The sequence below is a fragment of the Rhinichthys klamathensis genome, unplaced genomic scaffold (genome assembly GCF_029890125.1).
Source record: "Rhinichthys klamathensis goyatoka isolate OS25496 unplaced genomic scaffold, OSU_Roscu_1.1 h1tg000033l_1, whole genome shotgun sequence".
NCBI classification, from domain to species: Eukaryota; Metazoa; Chordata; class Actinopteri; order Cypriniformes; family Leuciscidae; genus Rhinichthys; species Rhinichthys klamathensis.
Window position 1 is genome coordinate 945,339 of NW_026606582.1, and position 18,489 is coordinate 963,827.

The window sequence follows — 18,489 nt, forward strand, 5'->3', positions numbered from 1 at the left end:
GATCAACAGTGCAAAATAAACATTTTCATTTTAGAAATAACTAGATGTCACTTAGTTCAATTAAATTACACATGCAATGTAATGAGGCCATGTGACCACTATGTAGCATACTACTGTTCAAAACATTTATTATTTCATCATTATGTATTCTTTTTAACATACTTAAAAAAAATATTAGGCACATTACAGTGTATACTATGCAGCACGCAGTACGTATTCAAGAAGTACACTAGTATTCCATTTCGAACACAGTCATTGCATGTCCTCTTCAGGCCCTTTGAGTGTTTGCAGATGAGAACTCTGTATCATATTTTCCTAGCTTGAATCAAGTATTGCTTTTTTAGGTATATATTTTTGCACTTTCTATTTGCATGGGTACAGACCCCATATGGGTTTAGATAGTATACACTTAAAGAAACTCAGAAAATAAGCTTAAATTGTGTTTTTGCCTTATAGATGCTTCACTACACTGGAAAAAGTCCAATTAAAGTTTAATTTCATGAAAACGCTTTAGGAGTGTTATTTATTTCCTGTTAACTCTATTTAGGAATCACAGTTGAAATAAAAATCTATGTTAAAACTGATCACTGTGTAGTTTATTAGAACAGTTGTTCTCAACTGGTGGGTCACAACCCAAAAACTAGTCCCTGATCTAATTTGGTAGGGATGTGGACTGCCCAATTTTAGTGTGGTGTTGGGTCACACCATTTATGTCAAATCAAGACCAGTTGAGAACCACTGTATTAGGAAACTATATTTTGCTTTGATGCTTTGTATGTTACGGATGCTAAGCAGGACCAGCAGTTCTCATTAGATTGAAAATGTGAGGCTGATCTTAAACAGGAAGTAGTCTTTAATGTAACACACCATTCTCTTGGTGTACTGTAATCTATGCATGACCTGATTTATGAGCCCAGCCCATCTAGGGCTCTTGACAAACCTTGGTGTATTTTTGTGCACTTTTTACTGTGAACTGTGCATGGCTGCTTAAACCAGAGAAGACTGATCTTCGAGATATGTACATGTTGTAGTGATTCATCATCATGAATGATCAGCTGTTAATGGGTTTGTGGCAATCTCATTAACATTTTTACAGGCTATTGGGCAACAAATGTTATTCAGGGTTTATTGAACACGCTTGGTAGTGTATAACATGTCTTCATTGAAAATGCCTGTCAAAATCACATGAAACAATAAAAATGTTTAGAAGTAATGAGTAACAGCATGTATTATAAAATCATAGTCAATGCTTAACAGATCTTACACAGACTCAATGCTTTCAATTCTAAGACTGACTGACTTGATTCCTGCAACATCAATCATTAGTCTAATTCAAAGCAATCCAATTGTGACTATTAAAAAGATGGATGCAATTTTGCTGTAACATTTCACTGCTTACGTTTAAATTCAAAATTCCATTTCAGAGTTCTGTTTAATTGTATGATATTCAAATGGCAGAGAGACTCTAGGCTCTGTGTAGAGTCAAATGGGCCTCATTGTGAAACGTGCAAAATAAATTTTTGTGCAAATTGTTCGCAAAGCCATTCTGACTCAAATTTACAGAATCATGAATGTGTTCATATTTTGGCATATCACCAATTAGATTCTTTTGGATTTATGCAGTATGTTAAAGTCTGAGAAGGGAGTTTACAAGATCACAGCGCACATGCGATTCATGGGTGAGGATTATGTTAATTTTGAATGAGCTTGCATGAATGGGGTTGAGCTGAGGTTGGGTCTTGACAAAAATGTTTTTATCTGTTTTTAGGGTTAGTTTTGGTTAGGTTTTTAGAAATTTAACAGATTAAAGGTGCAGTAAGCGATTTCTGAGAAACACTTGATATTTGAAGTTGACACCCAAAAAAGCACACCACTACCCAATAGAAACACTCCCCTCCCTTTATTGCATCGCCCTCAAAATAACAAACACACTATGCAATGTCTAGCACCAACAGTATACAACAGCATATCTTGGTTCTATGAAACATAGCAAAACCCAATGTTACTCATGTATTGAGCAGAAACAAAGTAACCTCGGCATCTGTTTTTAGGCCTTGTCACTCTGTAATCTCTCCAACACTGGAAAGCTTTTCCAATATAAATGCAGGTCTTAGCTCTTGCCTTCTTTTTCCAATTATATTCCTCTGACCTTTTCCTCTTTTGGTAATATCTTTATGAAGTCTTTCTACAAATATCCTGGTTATAATTCTCTCTCCATCCCCATCATGAAGTGTATACTATGCCCCGATTGTTGATTGGCTACAAGAGTGTTGTGGTGCTTTGTGGATTGGTGAATCTCCTATTTACACACCCAGGACTGTGCACATTTTTTTTCAAGCGCACACACAGAACAGACATCTAGCAAATATTCACAAAAATGTTTTGATTTAATTTTTCAACAGCATTTCTCAGAAATCGCTTACCGCACCTTTAATTTGAGCACTGGCAGTATATGTAATGCCTGCTACAGAATGTGCAATTTCGGCAATCCTATAAGATCATTACAAATCACACTGTGCGACATGGATCTAATAAACTTGGGTATGACATGTATGTAGACTGTAAGATGATGACACCTATTGAATTGTAGGCTACGACACAAGTTAGTATAGAATAATAAAACATCATCAGCATGAGCTAGTGGTAAACAAATAGAGCAAGATGAATCGCACTTTGGCAAATGTGCTTTTTATGTGCGCTGAAAAAAAGAGGAGGAAGCGAAAGAGGAGAATATGGACACGGTCATGGCTAGGAAAAAGAGGCCAACTTAGCATGGCAATTTTGTAAATGGAGCTTGAGGTAAGTAGTTTAAGTTTTAAGCGTAGTTTTGCGTTTTTGTCGTGTTGATCAATACACCACTTCATGTTGCAGTTTAATTGGCTATTCAGCAGACCGTAGTAGCAGCAAAAACATTTAGAGATGATCATGCTAAATTTCTGACACTGTCACAAAATTATCGCAGGCTATCTTTCCTCGCAAGACAATGACGAAGGCCGTCTTTGGACCTCTCTCACTGTACAACATAGGACCACCATTTCAGAGTCACGAAATCACCACGATTGGTCATCTTTTGTCTGGGACAGCCCAAAATCATACAATGTGTACCAAGCATTACAGTTGAAGGTTGAGAATCGTTAGGGGTAAGGATTGGTATTGAAAGGTTCAAAAAGTGGTTAGGGCCGAAGGTTAGAATCCAGAAATTCGGGTTAGGGTTAGTTTAAAGTCAAGTCACCTTTATTTATATAGCGCTTTTTTCAATACAGATTGTATCAAAGCAGCTTCATTTAGAGTTTAGAGTCAAGTTTAGAAATAGAGATTTGAGTTTAGAGTTTAAATTTAATGTTACAGGTTAGGGTTACTTATGAATAGGAGGTAGGGCCATGGGTTAGGATCAGGGTTGGGGTCAGATGTATGGTTAAGGGTTAGAAGTAGGGATTCAATGGAGAAATTAGATGAGTTTTAGGCAGAGGTGCTCATTCCTGTACCTTAAGATCGACCTTTCTATTGAGTTCCAACCTTGCTCCAATACACCTGTTTGCGATTATCAAGTGTTCCTGAAGATCGTAATTAGTTGTTTCAGGTATAATTGAATAGGATTGGAGGGAAACTTTGCAGGAAGATAGATTCCAGGAAGAGGAATGAGTACCCCAGGTTTTAAAATGTTGATGGAGCACATTCAAACTGGCAAATTAACAGTCACCTTGAATAATGTTCAATGCAACTCTGAATGACACCACATTATTTTATTTTGTATAGTTATGATATAAAGGCTGTTAATGAGATCCTTTGTTTATTATGTCATTGTTTACGTGCAACGCGAATAACAGTATGCATACAAGAATTGTACAAAACATGTATGTAACCTAGATTTGGATCACACTTTTCTGTAATAAAATATTGATTGTATCTTTTAAATTAAATAGCTGATGTATTCTTTGACTTCATTGACCATGTATTTACATTTATGATACTGAACTCAAAAAGTTACAGCTTTACTTTAACTTGACTAGTTTCATTATGGTCAAAGGCAGCATTAGTATAAGCATTTTCCTGCAGGTTATCACTACTGCTCTTGACCGTCTCCATTTTTATGACACCTTTCTGGTCTGGATGTTTCTCCCATGCCTTGCCAAAGTCTCCCAAATCCTAATAGAAGCAAATAAAGTTTCAGTTTGCATTCAGACAACTCAAAGGCACATTCTAAAAGATGCTCTGTACCTCTTTGTCTTCACTAAAATCTGCGTGTATGAATCTTTCAGAGCAGAAGCAGATCACGTCCTTCATTGATCGAGTCATTCCTGGCTTCAACTTTTTGGTGTCCATTGGTCCTGCAGACACCAGAATTGCAGTTTACAACAATTGTAGTTACAACAATTTATCTAATTTCTCAAAATAAAACTCCTTTCTCAGTTCACCCAGACCATTTATTGTGCAGAAAACTGGTATATACATACAACAAGCATACTGGTTGTAATGTCAGGGTGAATTAAGACATTAAATAATTTAAGCATCAACTTTAAGCATTGTACCAGTGGGCATTTGCAAGTAGGGGATGGGAAAATTTCAAGTTATCTGAAAAGCAGATTCATCCCAAATCAAAATATGTTCAAAATAGTATATGCCAAAGGGCAAAAAGTGGCTAATTTCTTCTTAAATTCTCAAATTTCTAAAATAATGACTGTTTTAAAACTACAGATAGTCCCACCCTAAAATCATCCCATTGGTTGGCCCAGTGTTGTAGCACGACCAGCTATGCAATCCTCGATCCCGTTATCTCAGGGAACCGAGGTACGTTAGTAACCCAAACGCTCCCTTTTGATACGGTCCACTCGCATTGCATCAGTTGCTGACACTATGGGGAACGCAATATAATTGTAGCGTGCTACAATCGCAGAACCGAGACCGTCCTGCGAGCCTGGAATGAAGGCACTTGGGGCCAGGGCACTTATTAGGCTTATAACCAGGGGTAATGCAGGTGAATCCATGATCTCAGGTTCTGCCTTGGGCTGGGGCTGAGCAGGTGTAGATGCTGGACTAGTGTGCTGCTGAGTCGGCGGCTTGGGCGACTGGAAGCAGCAGCAGAATTGGCCCTCTTCAGGAGGAAGTGGCGCATGACTTGCAATGAATTCTTGGCCACTCTAAAAGGTTTAGCAAAGCCAACCACTGCAGAACCAAACCGGCCCGCTGGGGAAACTGAGTGATGGAGGGCAGTCTTGTCAGTGTCCTTGATTTCCATCCTTGAAGTTCAAACAAAGGTGGCGCTCAAGGACCACCAGATTGGCCATTGCATGCGTTTAAGCCCTCTGCCCCACCCGCGACCTGTACAATCCTCCGCGGAGCCCACAGGAAAATGATGTCGGCTTCCCACCATCAAGTGTGCTTCGGGATGCATCGGTTTCCAGCGAACGCACGCTGCACTGTCTGCCCCCACAGGCTTGCGGCCAGGTAGCGCTCGCGTCCGCACACCAATAATCGTTTTTGATTTAACCCTGCGGAGAGCCGCTTCAGGGAGTCGAGAACTAATCTCGAACGATACTTGAAACCAGCCTCAAGAGGTTGGTCCCTTGGTAAAATATTTCCAAGCATGGAAAAATCCAACGAATATTTCTCCTTGGGTCCTGCGCACCATTCAAAAGGTGTACAGACTGCAGTTTGGTTTCCGCCCACCAAAATTAAGCGGGGTGGTTTGGACTGCAGTCAACCCAGAGCAGGGTCGGGTATTGGAACTGGAAGTAAACTCCCTGCTGGTAAAGGAGGCCATAGAACGTGTTCCTTCGCAGGACAGGGAGTCCGGGTTTTACAGCCGCTACTTCATATTTCCCAAGAAGGATGTGGGGTTGGTCCAATAATAGATCTCGGGCACTTGAATCGGTCTCTGAGAAGGTTCAGGTTCAAGATGCTCACCATTCCCATCATCGTGAACCAAATTCAATCCGAGGATTGGTTTGTCAGGATAGATCTGAAGGACGCATACTTCCACATATCCATCCTTCCATCTCACAGGAAGTTCCTGAGGTTCGCTTCCGGGGGTGAAGCTTTCCAATATCGGGTTCTTCCATTTACAAAATGCATGGATGTAGCTCTAGCTCCGCTGAGGCTTCAGGGTATCAGGGTGCTAAATTATTTTGACGACTGGCTTATTATGGCCCAGTCACAAGAGCTGGCAGTTCGGCATCGAGATTCTTGCCTACATCTCAACACTCCACACGAAAAAAACATCTCAGGTTACGTATGTAACCCTAGTTCCCTGTGAGGGAACGAGACGCTGCGTCGAGATGCGATGGGAATGCCCCTGCGTGATTGCGTCGTGTATAATCAGTCCAATGGAGAGACGAGATGTCATAGGCGGCTGAAGTCATCGACCAGGAAACTATATAGCACACCTGAAAACAGACCGCGCTAGATTCTGAAAAGCCGAACCAAGTCGATCACAGGCATGCAGAAGTATGGCAGGAAGACGCAGCTCGAGTTCCCTTGAAAGGGAACGTCTCAGGTTACGTATGTAGCCCTGGTTCCCTGAGAGGGAACGAGACGCTGCGTCTTCCTGCCATACTCGAGACGCGGTGGGAACACCATACCCACGATGCCATAATAGCAAATGCCTGTTCTGTGTGAAGTTATTGCGCACACTAAGAAGCAAACACCCTAGACCCTGGAGTGGAGTCTAGATCCAAGTCATAAAATCTAACAAATATATGTGGTAAGGAACCAGCCTGCCGCATCACAGATGTCATGGAGGGAAACCCCCGATAATAAAGCCTTTGAGGCAGCCATACTCCTAGTATCTTGGTCAGACGCCTCACAGTGCCGCGAAGGAAATGTACTACAGGGTGTCTCCCCAAGGATACACCACTTAAAAGAGACGTGGTAAGCAGCTAAGGCCGCCATGTACACCTTTAGTGTGGAGGGGGATAGACCTGCGGAGAAACGCTCCTGCAGGAACTCTAGCACTACAACGACAGGGCAGATAACTGGGTCCAGCTGGTGCTCTCCGCACCAGGAACTGAACAGGGGGCATGGATCAACCTGGTCGCCTGAGAGAAAAAGTCCCCGCCGAGCAGAACACTTATTTAAATCGATGCATCGCATCGTTAGCTAAATAGCTTACCGTCCCTACTAAATACAGCTTACCAACATCTCAGATTAACCTGACATTGCTAGCTTCCGTTATTGTTAGCACAACACGCTAGTAACTCGCTAGCCTGTTAACGCGCCACCCGTGCCTTCAGTTATTTATTTATTTATTTATTTTTCTCTTGCGCGCCCGCGCCTTTGAGTTCATAAAAAGCCCAGGTGAGTAAGAATCAGTCAACAAACACGGTGAGTAATGTCTTGTCCTATTATTGTCACCTGCACTTCATGTCACATGTTTAGCATAGCCTTCTCTGTCGGCAATATAGGATTTATATGTGATGAATGCAAGGAGACAGTCAGGCTGACAGAGAAGAACTAGAGACACGCATCCAAACTTTAATTGAGGATAGTAAGTGTGCAAGGGCTTTAGATACTATTTTGGATGCGCCTAGCATAGTGAACTCTTTAAATGATTCGGTTCCGGCTGAATTATTGCCTGTCCAGCAAGGCAAATGGGTCACAGTGAGGGATCGCTCTAGTCGCGGATCAAAAAACCACTCTTCCGTTCCAATTACCATAACAAATCAATTTGCCCCGCTCAGTGAAACATCCACTGAGAAATCTGTTGATTGTGCCCTGGTAATTGGTGATTCCATCACACGGAACGTGAAAATAGAGACACCAGCCACCATAGTCACATGTTTGCCGGGAGCCAGAGCGCCTGACATCAAAGCAAATTTAAAAGTGCTGGCTAATGCTAATCGTAAATTCTCTAAGATCATTATTCATGTCGGCACTAATGATGTTCGACTTCGCCAGTCAGAGATCACCAAAATTAATATTAAAGAGGTGTGTGAACTAGCAAGTAGGGATCGCAACATATGGACCCAGCCTAACACAGGTTCCACACTGCTTACGAGTGGTAGGCCTAACACCGGCGTTCCGCCACCTCCGATGTCGGATGGGTGCGGAGGAACTCAACAGGGTTCGGTAAAGGTAACTCTACTGGAGCAAAATGGCACACGTATCCAGTCCGTAGGAGGGGAATGGCGCAGCAAGCCGACACTTCGAACCGGGCTCACGGTGAAACTGGCTTCATGAGAAGGGAGCCCACGGGAAGCCGCGGTTCGACTAAGGTGTCGCCCAGCCCCCAACTCTAGAATATCTGTCAGCGAAGCACTCTGTGTCAACGCCTAGGCGGGAGCACACACTAATTTAAGAGGAGCTCACCACGTAAGTGGACATGTGCATCTCGGGATTTTCACCAAGATGAGGCAACCACATTCAGTGGTCCAACCTCGCTTGGAAACAGCCTTCCCTCTCTGCTGCTTCCTTAACAGATAAGAGCTGGTCTGAGGTCCTATGGCTTGCGTTCTGTACACGTATATCCGCAATGAAGCGGACGGACAGAGAAAGCCAGGGCTGGGTCTGCCTCCTCCGAGGCAGCGCTTGCAGGCTCACCACCTGGTCCCTCTTAGGGAGAGGTAGGAACCTTGGGCACATATCCAGGCCGGTGTCTCAGCTAGTGAGAGTTAGCCGGCCCGAATTCCAGGCACAAGTCGTTGACCGAAAGCGAGCAAGTCCCTACCCTCTAGTACAGACCATGCGAGCAGGAGAACTGTAAAAACAGAATTTTTAACTCACTGCCTGCAGTGGCTAAGGGGCGGTCTCTACAATGCAATGGCACCAGAGATAAGGCCCAAGAGGATAAAGAGGAGCGCAAGGCTTTTTTAAATCCTTGTTCCCTCAGGAACCTGATGATCTTGACGTGCTCCCCATGCTTCTGCATCATGATGTGCATCAAGTAATAACAGAGGCACATCATTTTGAGGGTGGAGGAAAACAGCCTACTCCAACCCATCTTGCAGGAAAGAGAGCACTGAAATGACCTAACGCTCTCAGGATCTTCTCAATGGAGAGAAGACTCACTCAACGAATAGGTTCCACTTCTATTTGGGCGTAAGTACAACATCATCTTTTCAGGGAGTGCTCGCCGAAGTGATGGTAACTACCACATATTCCTACGGTAGCCACCTGATCCTACGCGTCTAGTTAGGACCAGCCTGGAATCTCTCCAGGGGTTGAACGTGGGTGCCATCATGCCCTGTCCCTGAAATGTACTCAGGGGAAGTCAGGAAGGCTGTCGAGGGGAACTAGGTCTGGTTGGTATTGTAGATTTTAAAAATTAGCTTTCCCCTTGTTGTTAATTAATTTCATGAAAAGAGACACCAGTGATTTTTGCCAAGAGATCTCTCGTATTTATTTATCATTCTATAAGACATAGGAGGAAAATACTATAGACAAACAGAGGTCTTCATTCAGCATCGTTGCCATCTCTTCCTGCTTTCCGGACAAAAGGGCTCAGTCTTCATACTACTGACCAAGAATAAAACTACATCACCATAGTAACACATACATTAGAAACATGTGGTTCCCATTAACAATGGAATGTATATCCAATCCCGGTGGAAACTATACACTGCATATACTTTCAGTCTCACTCCAGCACACATTCTCTCATGCAGTCTAACTTATCACAAAGTCTCCCAAAGTCTCTCTCTCCCACATTTTCAAAACAGTATTCACAAAATGCAATGATTACAAATGATTATGAATGTATACAAAAAGAAATAAAACAGATACATAATACTTCTGATTATGATATTAATAAAAAAAAAGTAATAATAGTACTAAAAACAACACTTCAGTATCAAGACCTGTTCCACTCCTGACTTTAGCACAGTAGGTGCAAGCGACATGCGTGCACAAGACAGGAGCGCTGCTCAACACTACATGTGAAGATCACTGAGCTTCAGGGGCATCTCTGCTCAACACCTGAGTGTGATGAAAATCACTGAGCTTCAGAAGCATTTCTGCTCAGCACGTGACTGTGACGAAAATCACTGAACTTGAGCTTGCGCACAGCGATAATGAACCGCATAGCCGCTTTCGTAGAAGGCTCACTGAGGAACGCATTTCTGCTGGGCCCCTGGGCCAGCTGGGAGCCAGCGCCAGGGGAAGGAGTCTCCACTCTCCCTGGGCATAGCTGTCGTGAGGCTAGTTGGCGGCACGAATGAGCAGACCGGAAGAAAGAGTGGGAGAAGCGACCTCAGAAGCTTCTGACTCCAAGGAGAAGGTAACGGTGAGTTGTGACATGCGAGGGAAGCTTAGTGCAACGGTCGCAATGTTGTCTTTTCAGACCAGTACCAGCTCGCTGAGCAGCGGTGCCTCAAAGCGAGGTGGACTGCAACAACTCAAGGCACGAATGCCTCTTCAGTCGGAGGTCGCCCAGGCCTCTGTTAAAGCAAGCCCTTTATACATGGCCCCTCAGTCGGTGAGGGTTTGGCAGCAGGCTGAGGTGAACTGTTGTCACACAGGGCATGCTGCTCTGCCACGGTCACCTCGGGACTCGATCGTGAAGCTAGGTGCTAAAGCGGTCTTCATATGGAGGAAGCCAAGCGGCTGCGTCTGCCATATGCCCCCAGGAGCCTATTGAAAGTCCTTTCTAAATAGCACCAGCCAACACACTCTCACCCGTAGCCCTTCACCGGTCCCCCTTCAAGGGTAGTGAGGGGGGAGGAGCTACTTAGGCGGTTTCTGGCATAGAAAGGTGCCGTCCACGCCCTCGTACGCTCCTCATGCACTTCAGGAAAGAATGGCACCGGGGCGGCGGGCTGAGAAACCAATCATCCAACCGAGACGGTTCGGGACATGGTGGAGGGTATGGGACCGTCACCAGTGCCGGAGCACACAGGGAATGACCGCGGAAACACTGAAACAGTGAAGCACTCACTTTTCGCCCTCTAACCAGTCGTCAAACACACACACAAACAATGAAATTTGATGCTGTTAAAACAGCAGTTGAGAGCTCAAAGCTCGCGATCACTGCTACACTCGCGCTGTAGAGACACCAACACTGGGAGGTCTTCCCGCAAGAACACCGACACACTCGCTCGTTGAAACCAACAGCACACTTCAGAGACATCCAAACGATCGGCTCCGAAGCAAAAGGCAACTAGTGCGTGCATCCACTTCCGTATTTATACCCGTGCCGCGGGGGCGGAGTGTGTGATGTCATCACGCACGCCAATTCCATTGGCTCGTTCAATAGTACTCGAAGACGATTGGCTCCCTAGCGTGATCCCCATTCAGTCGACGTTGACTATGTCTGACGTTCTCGACGGAAAGGGAACCTTGACTAACATTATACGTGTATGAATAAATTGATGTATGACTTCTTTAAAATAACTTTGATAGGACTATTCACTGCTCTCAGATTCTTTGGTATGAATGGTATTTCTCTATCTCTGAGAGCAGCAGATTTTTTTATTGTTAGATATACAGTAATAACTCAAGGTGTTTTGTTGCTGCCAGTATGTGATTGAATAGATGAGCTAATGAAATTTTGCTCTCACCCGTCAGCAGTGTGATAAGTAGGCCTGCTGCTATAGTGCCAATAAAGCCCACTGCACTATAGTACAGATAGGACATGGAGTACCATGAATCAGCCAGCCAATACCTGAACACAAGACAGAGATAATTTACAGCATATTAATTCAATTCAATTCACATTTATTTGTATATGGCTTTTTACAATACACAACATTTCAAAGCATCTTTACAGAAAATGTAAACCACATTACAATTTAGAGTGATTTATTATCAGAGGTAACTGTCTAAGTAATGTATTTCAGAAATGTACATATACAAAATCACAGTCAAAATCACAATTTAATAATTTAAGGCAGAAACAATGAACTCATTGAAGTAATGAATAATTGTCAACAAATGATTATTAAATTATATTTTAATGGAAGTGCAGCATGTTTACATTTGTACTGTAAAAATAGGACTGTCAATAGATTATTATATTATATTATAAAAACTTTTTAAATAAAAACTAATTCATTTCAATCATATCAACTCTTGAAATAGTTTTAACATCTTATTCAAAATGGCAAAGTTTAAGTAGCCTATGTGGTCTTGCTGGACTACATCTGCCACACTGCTGCTGCTACTGTTGCTGCAGAGAAAGTATTGACTAAAGGTCTTGCACACTGAGTCCGAAATCTTCGTATACGTTTTTTCGTATTCATCATTTGGTGTCTCTGAATTGTCAAAACACCAATCAAAATGCTTGCCATGGATGCAAAAAACACAGAAAATCAAACCCGATCCGAATTTATTTATGACTGACGAAAGTTTCGGAGGCAGTGTGTAAGGACCTAGCCTGGCTAACGTCAGACCCAAGTCTCATTGAGACTTGGGTCTGGGAACCACATGTTCATTTTCTTGTATTTGAGGCGTGGTTTACGAATACCCAGAGCCATTTATTGGGTGCTAAGAATGTTTATCAAATGCGCCTGTACGTAGCTCATAGCCAATCGTTTCAATTATACCAGATGACGTATGTAGAGCGACAGAAATTAGACGTCGATGAGTCAGAGATTTATGTGTACACAATGGCGTGTTTCTAACGGCCGTTTCACACCGCATGCGTGAGCGGCGCGTATTTTTTTCGGCGTGCATGTTAATCAAAGAGTGCATTCACACCGGGAGCAGGAGCAGCGCATGAGTGTCGAGCAGGAGCGGCGCGTGAGCAGCAGTGAAGCGGGGGTTTCGGCGTCGAATCTGTTTTTGCTGCACTGCTCACGCTCATTTATTTTTGTCCATCAAAAGTGTGCTTTCACTTTAATTATGATTTCACACAAAAAGTGCCCAAAATGCACAGAATGAGCATGTCTAGTGAGTTTTAACAAGAACTTGAGTAGGCAAATGAAAGAAAATAAAGACTCATAAAAATATTTATTGAAGATTTAGGCTACCCGGTAAAAACTTGTTTTTAATTATTCAGTTTGGGTGAAAGTTGTGTATTATATAAAAAAAAAAAAACGAAAGTAAACTAGCCAGAAAATATTATATATAAACATTATTTTAGTAACACACAGACAGCTACATAGGCTAGCACAACCCAAATCAAACCCGAGTGTGTGGTTTATTTGTGTGTTTTATTTTTTATCCGCGGAGTTGCAGTCTTGCAAACATATCGAAAGTATGACTGAAACTAGATTGGAGCCATTTTCTGGGTTATGTAGTTTAACATTTATATGCGAATGTTGTACACCTCCCCATTACAAACTTTCAAGACTATCAATGCTATAAATGACCAACTTCTAAATACAAATGTATAGTTGTCTTATGTATAGCTTTGAAGCCGCTGCAGTGACACTGTACAAACGCTTCCAGTGTGAATACTCTCGCGCGTCTGCAGCTGCAGTGACGATGTAGTTACGCTGACGCGCTGCTCAAGTGCGTGTGCGTGTGTGCACACTTGCGGTGTGAAACAGCCGTAGGGCTGCATCGAAAGGTAACTTCGCGTCTGCTGCCATGTTGGATCCATAGGTATAAACAAACTGCTTCGGTGTGTCGCATAGACGTCGTCATCGTCTTGCTGCTCCCTCCCCGTTCTGTGATTGGTTCCCTAGATGAGGCGAAAATTTGGTCCATGGTATCCAGACTACCTAGCAGCGTGAATAAAATCGCGCTGCGGCAAGGCAGTATGGGGAAACCCAGGCTAGCAAGGACCTTTACTGTCAATAGATACACAGACACACTTCTGTGAGCATGTAAGATATGCTGCTGCATAAATAGACATACATGTAGCAGATCTAGGCAGGTGGGGCTGGGGGAGGTGGAGGGTTTCAGAGGAACTCTATAGTGTTCAACAACAAACACTGAACCAGACTATTTAAATGTTGAGCAAGCAGTCTCATTGGCTGCAGGATTAGCAGAGGCCAATCAGTTTGTTCCATGCAGTAATGATGTAATTGCTTGCAGATTGCATGTTAGGGTCCTTCACCCCAGGGTTTCATGACTGAACTAGATATGTATTCCTTATAAAAAGGATAGAAATAATCACTGTCAGAAAATGTAATAATTTACTTTAATTTTATGTTGGTCATTATTTCTAGTCTGTGATAAAAGTTTTTTATAGAAATTGCATTCTTATTTTCTAGGACAACTGAGTGCACTATTGTACCCCATGACATGGTTTGACAAACACAAATTTCTTTCCACAAAAGTGGGGTCTTCAGTATTTTAACTTCAGAAGACTGATAAAAGTACATCGCACCTGTCAGAGTAGAGAGCGCTCGCGGTGAGTGATGTTTGGTTGGATCCATCATCTGTGATGCTGAAGTTGCAGCCTGCAGTGCTGAGTTCAAGAGGATGTGTGTTATTGCTGGGTGCTGGATAAATGAAAGCTCCCACACCAACCCAGAATGAGAGACTGATGCCCACAATCAATCCCCCAAATGCCCCCTAAAGATAAAGACCACAAAGGATGTGAACAATATGAACTTTAGTGAAGCGCAAATTAAAAATGATAAAATAATGTACATTTTATGTTAATCGTATTTGTTATACTCATTCATAATTTCTATTTAAATAGAGGTTCTGCAGATAAATAGGGGAAAATTGCTTTTGTTAAAATTTTATCTCTAAAAAAACTAGATTTTTGTCTTATTGATTTGTATATTATACTATATAGAAAATTATATAAACTTCATAGAAAAACATTTTTTAGCCCTAGCTTGAATATAAAATGCCTCATAAATACACATGAAAAGTATTGTTTTGTTTTTTTTAAAAAAACCTCTTCAACAATTACCAGCTATAATATTTAAAATCTTACAAAGTAAAAATAGGAGATTTTACCATTATGATAGATTAAATATTGCATTTGATGTATGAGGAACGTGTCACTTAAAATTGACAAATAAAGTATTATTTTAAAATGTCATTGGTAAATGAGATGTAAAAATTAAAAAAATTAAACGTTTATACATTTTGTTTGCTATTGTTTTTTGATGTCTCTAGTACTCCAAAATTGAGAGAAAACAAAACGTTAAATCCAACCATTATACATGTCTGTACCCCCCTTCACAAGTCTGGTATGAAAGTTTAGATGAACCTTTAGGTTAGTGACAGGAAACAGGATTCCAAGAGAAAACAGGCCCAGCATTGGGCCTCCACACATGCCATGGATACTGAGGGCCGCCTGAGGCACAAGAGGAAAAAGATACTCAACGACAGGAAATTAAGCAGTAACAGATCATCTGAACCCAAATGAGAATCCCATGAGCCACATACCTGCACAATTCCTCCCATATATGAAGCACCCACGGCCATAGTAGTGCACGCCACACCAAACACTACACCTGAGCATCAGCAGACAATTAGTCAGTGTAGCAGTATTGATGACATTCAGTAGTTCATCACTATTACTAATCTTATATTTAGGCAAGGCAAGGCAAGTTTATTTATATAGCACATTTCATACACAATGGTAATTCAAAGTGCTTTACATAGGAGGAAATAATTAAAACAGTTTAGAATAAAAAATAAAATAAAGTACAGTAAAAACAGTCGGACGAACATTGGCACAGTGCTCATTCAGTAAATGCATAGCTAAACAGATGTGTTTTGAGTCTGGCTTTGAATGTGACTACTGTAGGAGCACATCTGATCTCCTCTGGAAGCTGGTTCCAGCTGCGGCTGGCATAGTAGCTAAAAGCAGACTCTCCTTGCTTAGAGTGAACCCTTGGTATTTCTAACTGATGTGATCCTAATGATCTAAATGATCTGTTGGGTTGTGTGGGAAGGGCGCAGGTTGATGTTTTAAGGTGCTGTACGGTTTCTTCCAAAATTGTGCCATCAATTTCTTCAAAAACAGACATAGTAACTACTTTCTCAGTTAGTGGTCTGATCTGTTTAGGGTTAGTAATTTGAACAAACCCCTAACCCTAAGTATGAAAATTTGGCACATCTCACACCATTTGTGCAATGGATATAAATAATTTATGAAATTGACATAGAGGAGAGTTATTTTAAAAGTTTTCACCTTATGAATGGGAAAAAAAAGATACATTAGAAGCAATATAACAGAATATGCATCAATGGCGATGAGTTTTGCACAATCAAATGGAACGCTAGATTAAGGCATTTCTAATCTTATTGTCAATTCATTAGATCTTGATGTGAAACCACATGGTTCATCAACTTCCATTTGTGAAAAAGAAATGTACTGAACTTTATTAAATGTGTACTTACAGTATTCTTAAAAGTATAAAAACTGTACATATAATATAAAATTAATTAAACAAAAGCCACTTAAGCACTTAAAGAGAGTACACTTTCATAAATGTTTCTTAACACATGTAACACTCCTCAAAAGTGAACTTTGTAATAAAGTAAAATTAAAAAGTACATTTTAAATCATTATGTTTTAATAATCTTTTGTCGTGCTTTAAAGTAGTACACTTAATTTGATGCGTTGACTAACATGCTAAAGCACATGTAAAGTACTTGCATTCTGCAAGTTTTGTTTTCTCTCAATTTTGGAGTACTAGAGACATCTGAAACAATAGCAAACAAAATGTATAAACGTTTAATTTTTTACATTTTTACATCTCATGTACCAATGACAATAGAATTTTAAAATGATACTTTATTTGTCAATTTTAAGTGGCACGTTGCTCATACAACAAATGCAATATTTAATCTTTCATAATGGTAAAATCTCCTATTTTTACTTTGTAAGATAATTGTTGAAGAGGTTTTTGAAAAAAAAGAAAATACTTTTCATGTGTATTTATGAGGCATTTTATATTAAAGCATCCAATGAAATATTGTGGAAATTGGGTCGCCAGTGTGGAAATTGCAGTAAATTGCAAGAGACAACTTCTCACTTTGAGCACACGAATGCGCGTGTCATTTATTTATAGAACGTAAACACAACAGAAGCAAATGGCGCTGACCCACGTCCCACGTGAGCACACATTCAGAGCATTTAAAGGGACCACGATCCCTGAACAGTCATGAAGAACAAAGTGCTGCGTTTACAACAAACAGTGTATAGAACGTCTCAGGTTACGACTGTAACCATAGTTCCCTGAGAAAGGGAACGAGACGATGCGTCATCGACGCTTTGGGAACGCCCCCAGCGTGAATGCGTCTGAGCATCAATGTCAACTAGTCCAATGGAAAGAATGAGCGTCACGGGCGGGTGACGTCATGACCAGGAAGGCATAAGAGCACATCCGGTGAAACGCGGCATTAGCTTCAAAAAGTCGAAGCAAGCCGATCACAGGGATGCAGGAAGTATGGCAGGGTGACGCATCGTCTCGTTCCCTTTCTCAGGGAACTATGGTTACAGTCGTAACCTGAGACGTTCCCTTTCGAGGGAACTCGCGATGCGTCATCGACGCTTTGGGAACGAGAATACCCAAAACGCCAGAATTCCAAGTACCTGAGTGCTAGTCTGTTGGAACTAAGCACTAAGCACCTGAGAACCTGGGGCAGCATCCAGGTCCAAACTGTAAAACCTGACGAACGTGAGCGGTGAGGACCAGCCTGCCGCATCACATACGTCTTGAAGAGAAACTCCAAATAATAAGGCTTTAGAGGCCGCCATACCCCTCGTAGAGTGAGCTCTGACCACCAAAGGACACGACTTTGGTGGACTCAACTATCCACTTACTAACCGTCTGTTTAGAAGCAGGAAGACCCTTCTTAGGTGATCCAAAGCAAATAAATAACTGGTCGGACTTCCTCATTGAAGATGTCTGATGAACATAAGTATCCAGTGCTCGCACTGGACACAAGAGGTTCAGCCTTTCCTGGTCCGCAGATGTAAAAGGAGGACAGAAACCTGCAGCACAATAGGCCTCGGAATAATGGTAGGCACCTTTGGAACATATCCATGTTTCGGGTAAGAATGCCTTGGCCATCCCCGGTGCACTCAAGGCAGGTGGGGACCGAAAGGGCCTGAAGGTCTGACTCTAATAGGGACGAAATAGCTAGCAGAAAATAGTCTTAAAAGAAAGGAACTTCTCTGAGACCAAATCTAAGGGCTCGAAGGGAGCCCCAGATAGGCCTTCTAGAACTATTGCAAGGTCCCAAGCCAGCACCCTAGTGCAAGTTGCAGGCCTCAGCCTCAAAGTGCCACGAAGGAAACGAGTGATCAGGGGGTCTCGACCCAAAAATGTACTACCCACCAGGGCGTGGAAAGCCGCAATGGCCGCCACGTATACCTTAAGCGTGGAAGGACATAGACCTGATACAAAGCGTTCTTGCAGAAACTCGAATGCTGTGTTTACTAGGGCTGTGAATCTTTGGGTAGGCAGCGAATCGATTCGATTCACGATTCATAGGTTTTCGATTCGATTCAAGAACGATTTTTTGCAAATTCAGAAAGATTCGATTCAATGCGATTCACATTAAAATTCGATGCGATTCGATTAATTCGATTCGATTCTTAATTTTTTATATGCATTCATAGGATTATTTAAATGCTTCCCCCTATGGGTCTTAGTCAGGGTGTGAATTATACAGCTGCCTTCGGGGGTCAGAGGG

At 42.0% G+C, this 18,489-nt stretch overlaps 1 protein-coding gene and 1 long non-coding RNA gene across 2 annotated transcripts in view; one reads left to right on the forward strand and one right to left on the reverse strand.

The window, feature by feature from the left end:
• The first annotated feature begins 2,660 nt into the window (after positions 1-2,660).
• Positions 2,661-3,945, forward strand: LOC130080365 (uncharacterized). Its single transcript, XR_008806670.1, has 2 exons — positions 2,661-3,222; positions 3,296-3,945. It is a non-coding gene; the product is annotated as an uncharacterized LOC130080365 (long non-coding RNA).
• slc5a12 (solute carrier family 5 member 12) overlaps positions 3,731-18,489 on the reverse strand; it is a 51,356-nt gene continuing 36,597 nt past the window's right edge. The window contains exons 10-15 of the mRNA XM_056245718.1: positions 15,226-15,293; positions 15,047-15,133; positions 14,207-14,394; positions 11,490-11,593; positions 4,219-4,328; positions 3,731-4,146 (exon numbers count right to left, since the gene is read on the reverse strand). Coding sequence (XP_056101693.1) covers positions 3,985-4,146; positions 4,219-4,328; positions 11,490-11,593; positions 14,207-14,394; positions 15,047-15,133; positions 15,226-15,293 — 719 coding nt within the window. The 3' untranslated portion in view covers positions 3,731-3,984. The remainder of the gene's footprint in view (positions 4,147-4,218; positions 4,329-11,489; positions 11,594-14,206; positions 14,395-15,046; positions 15,134-15,225; positions 15,294-18,489) is intronic.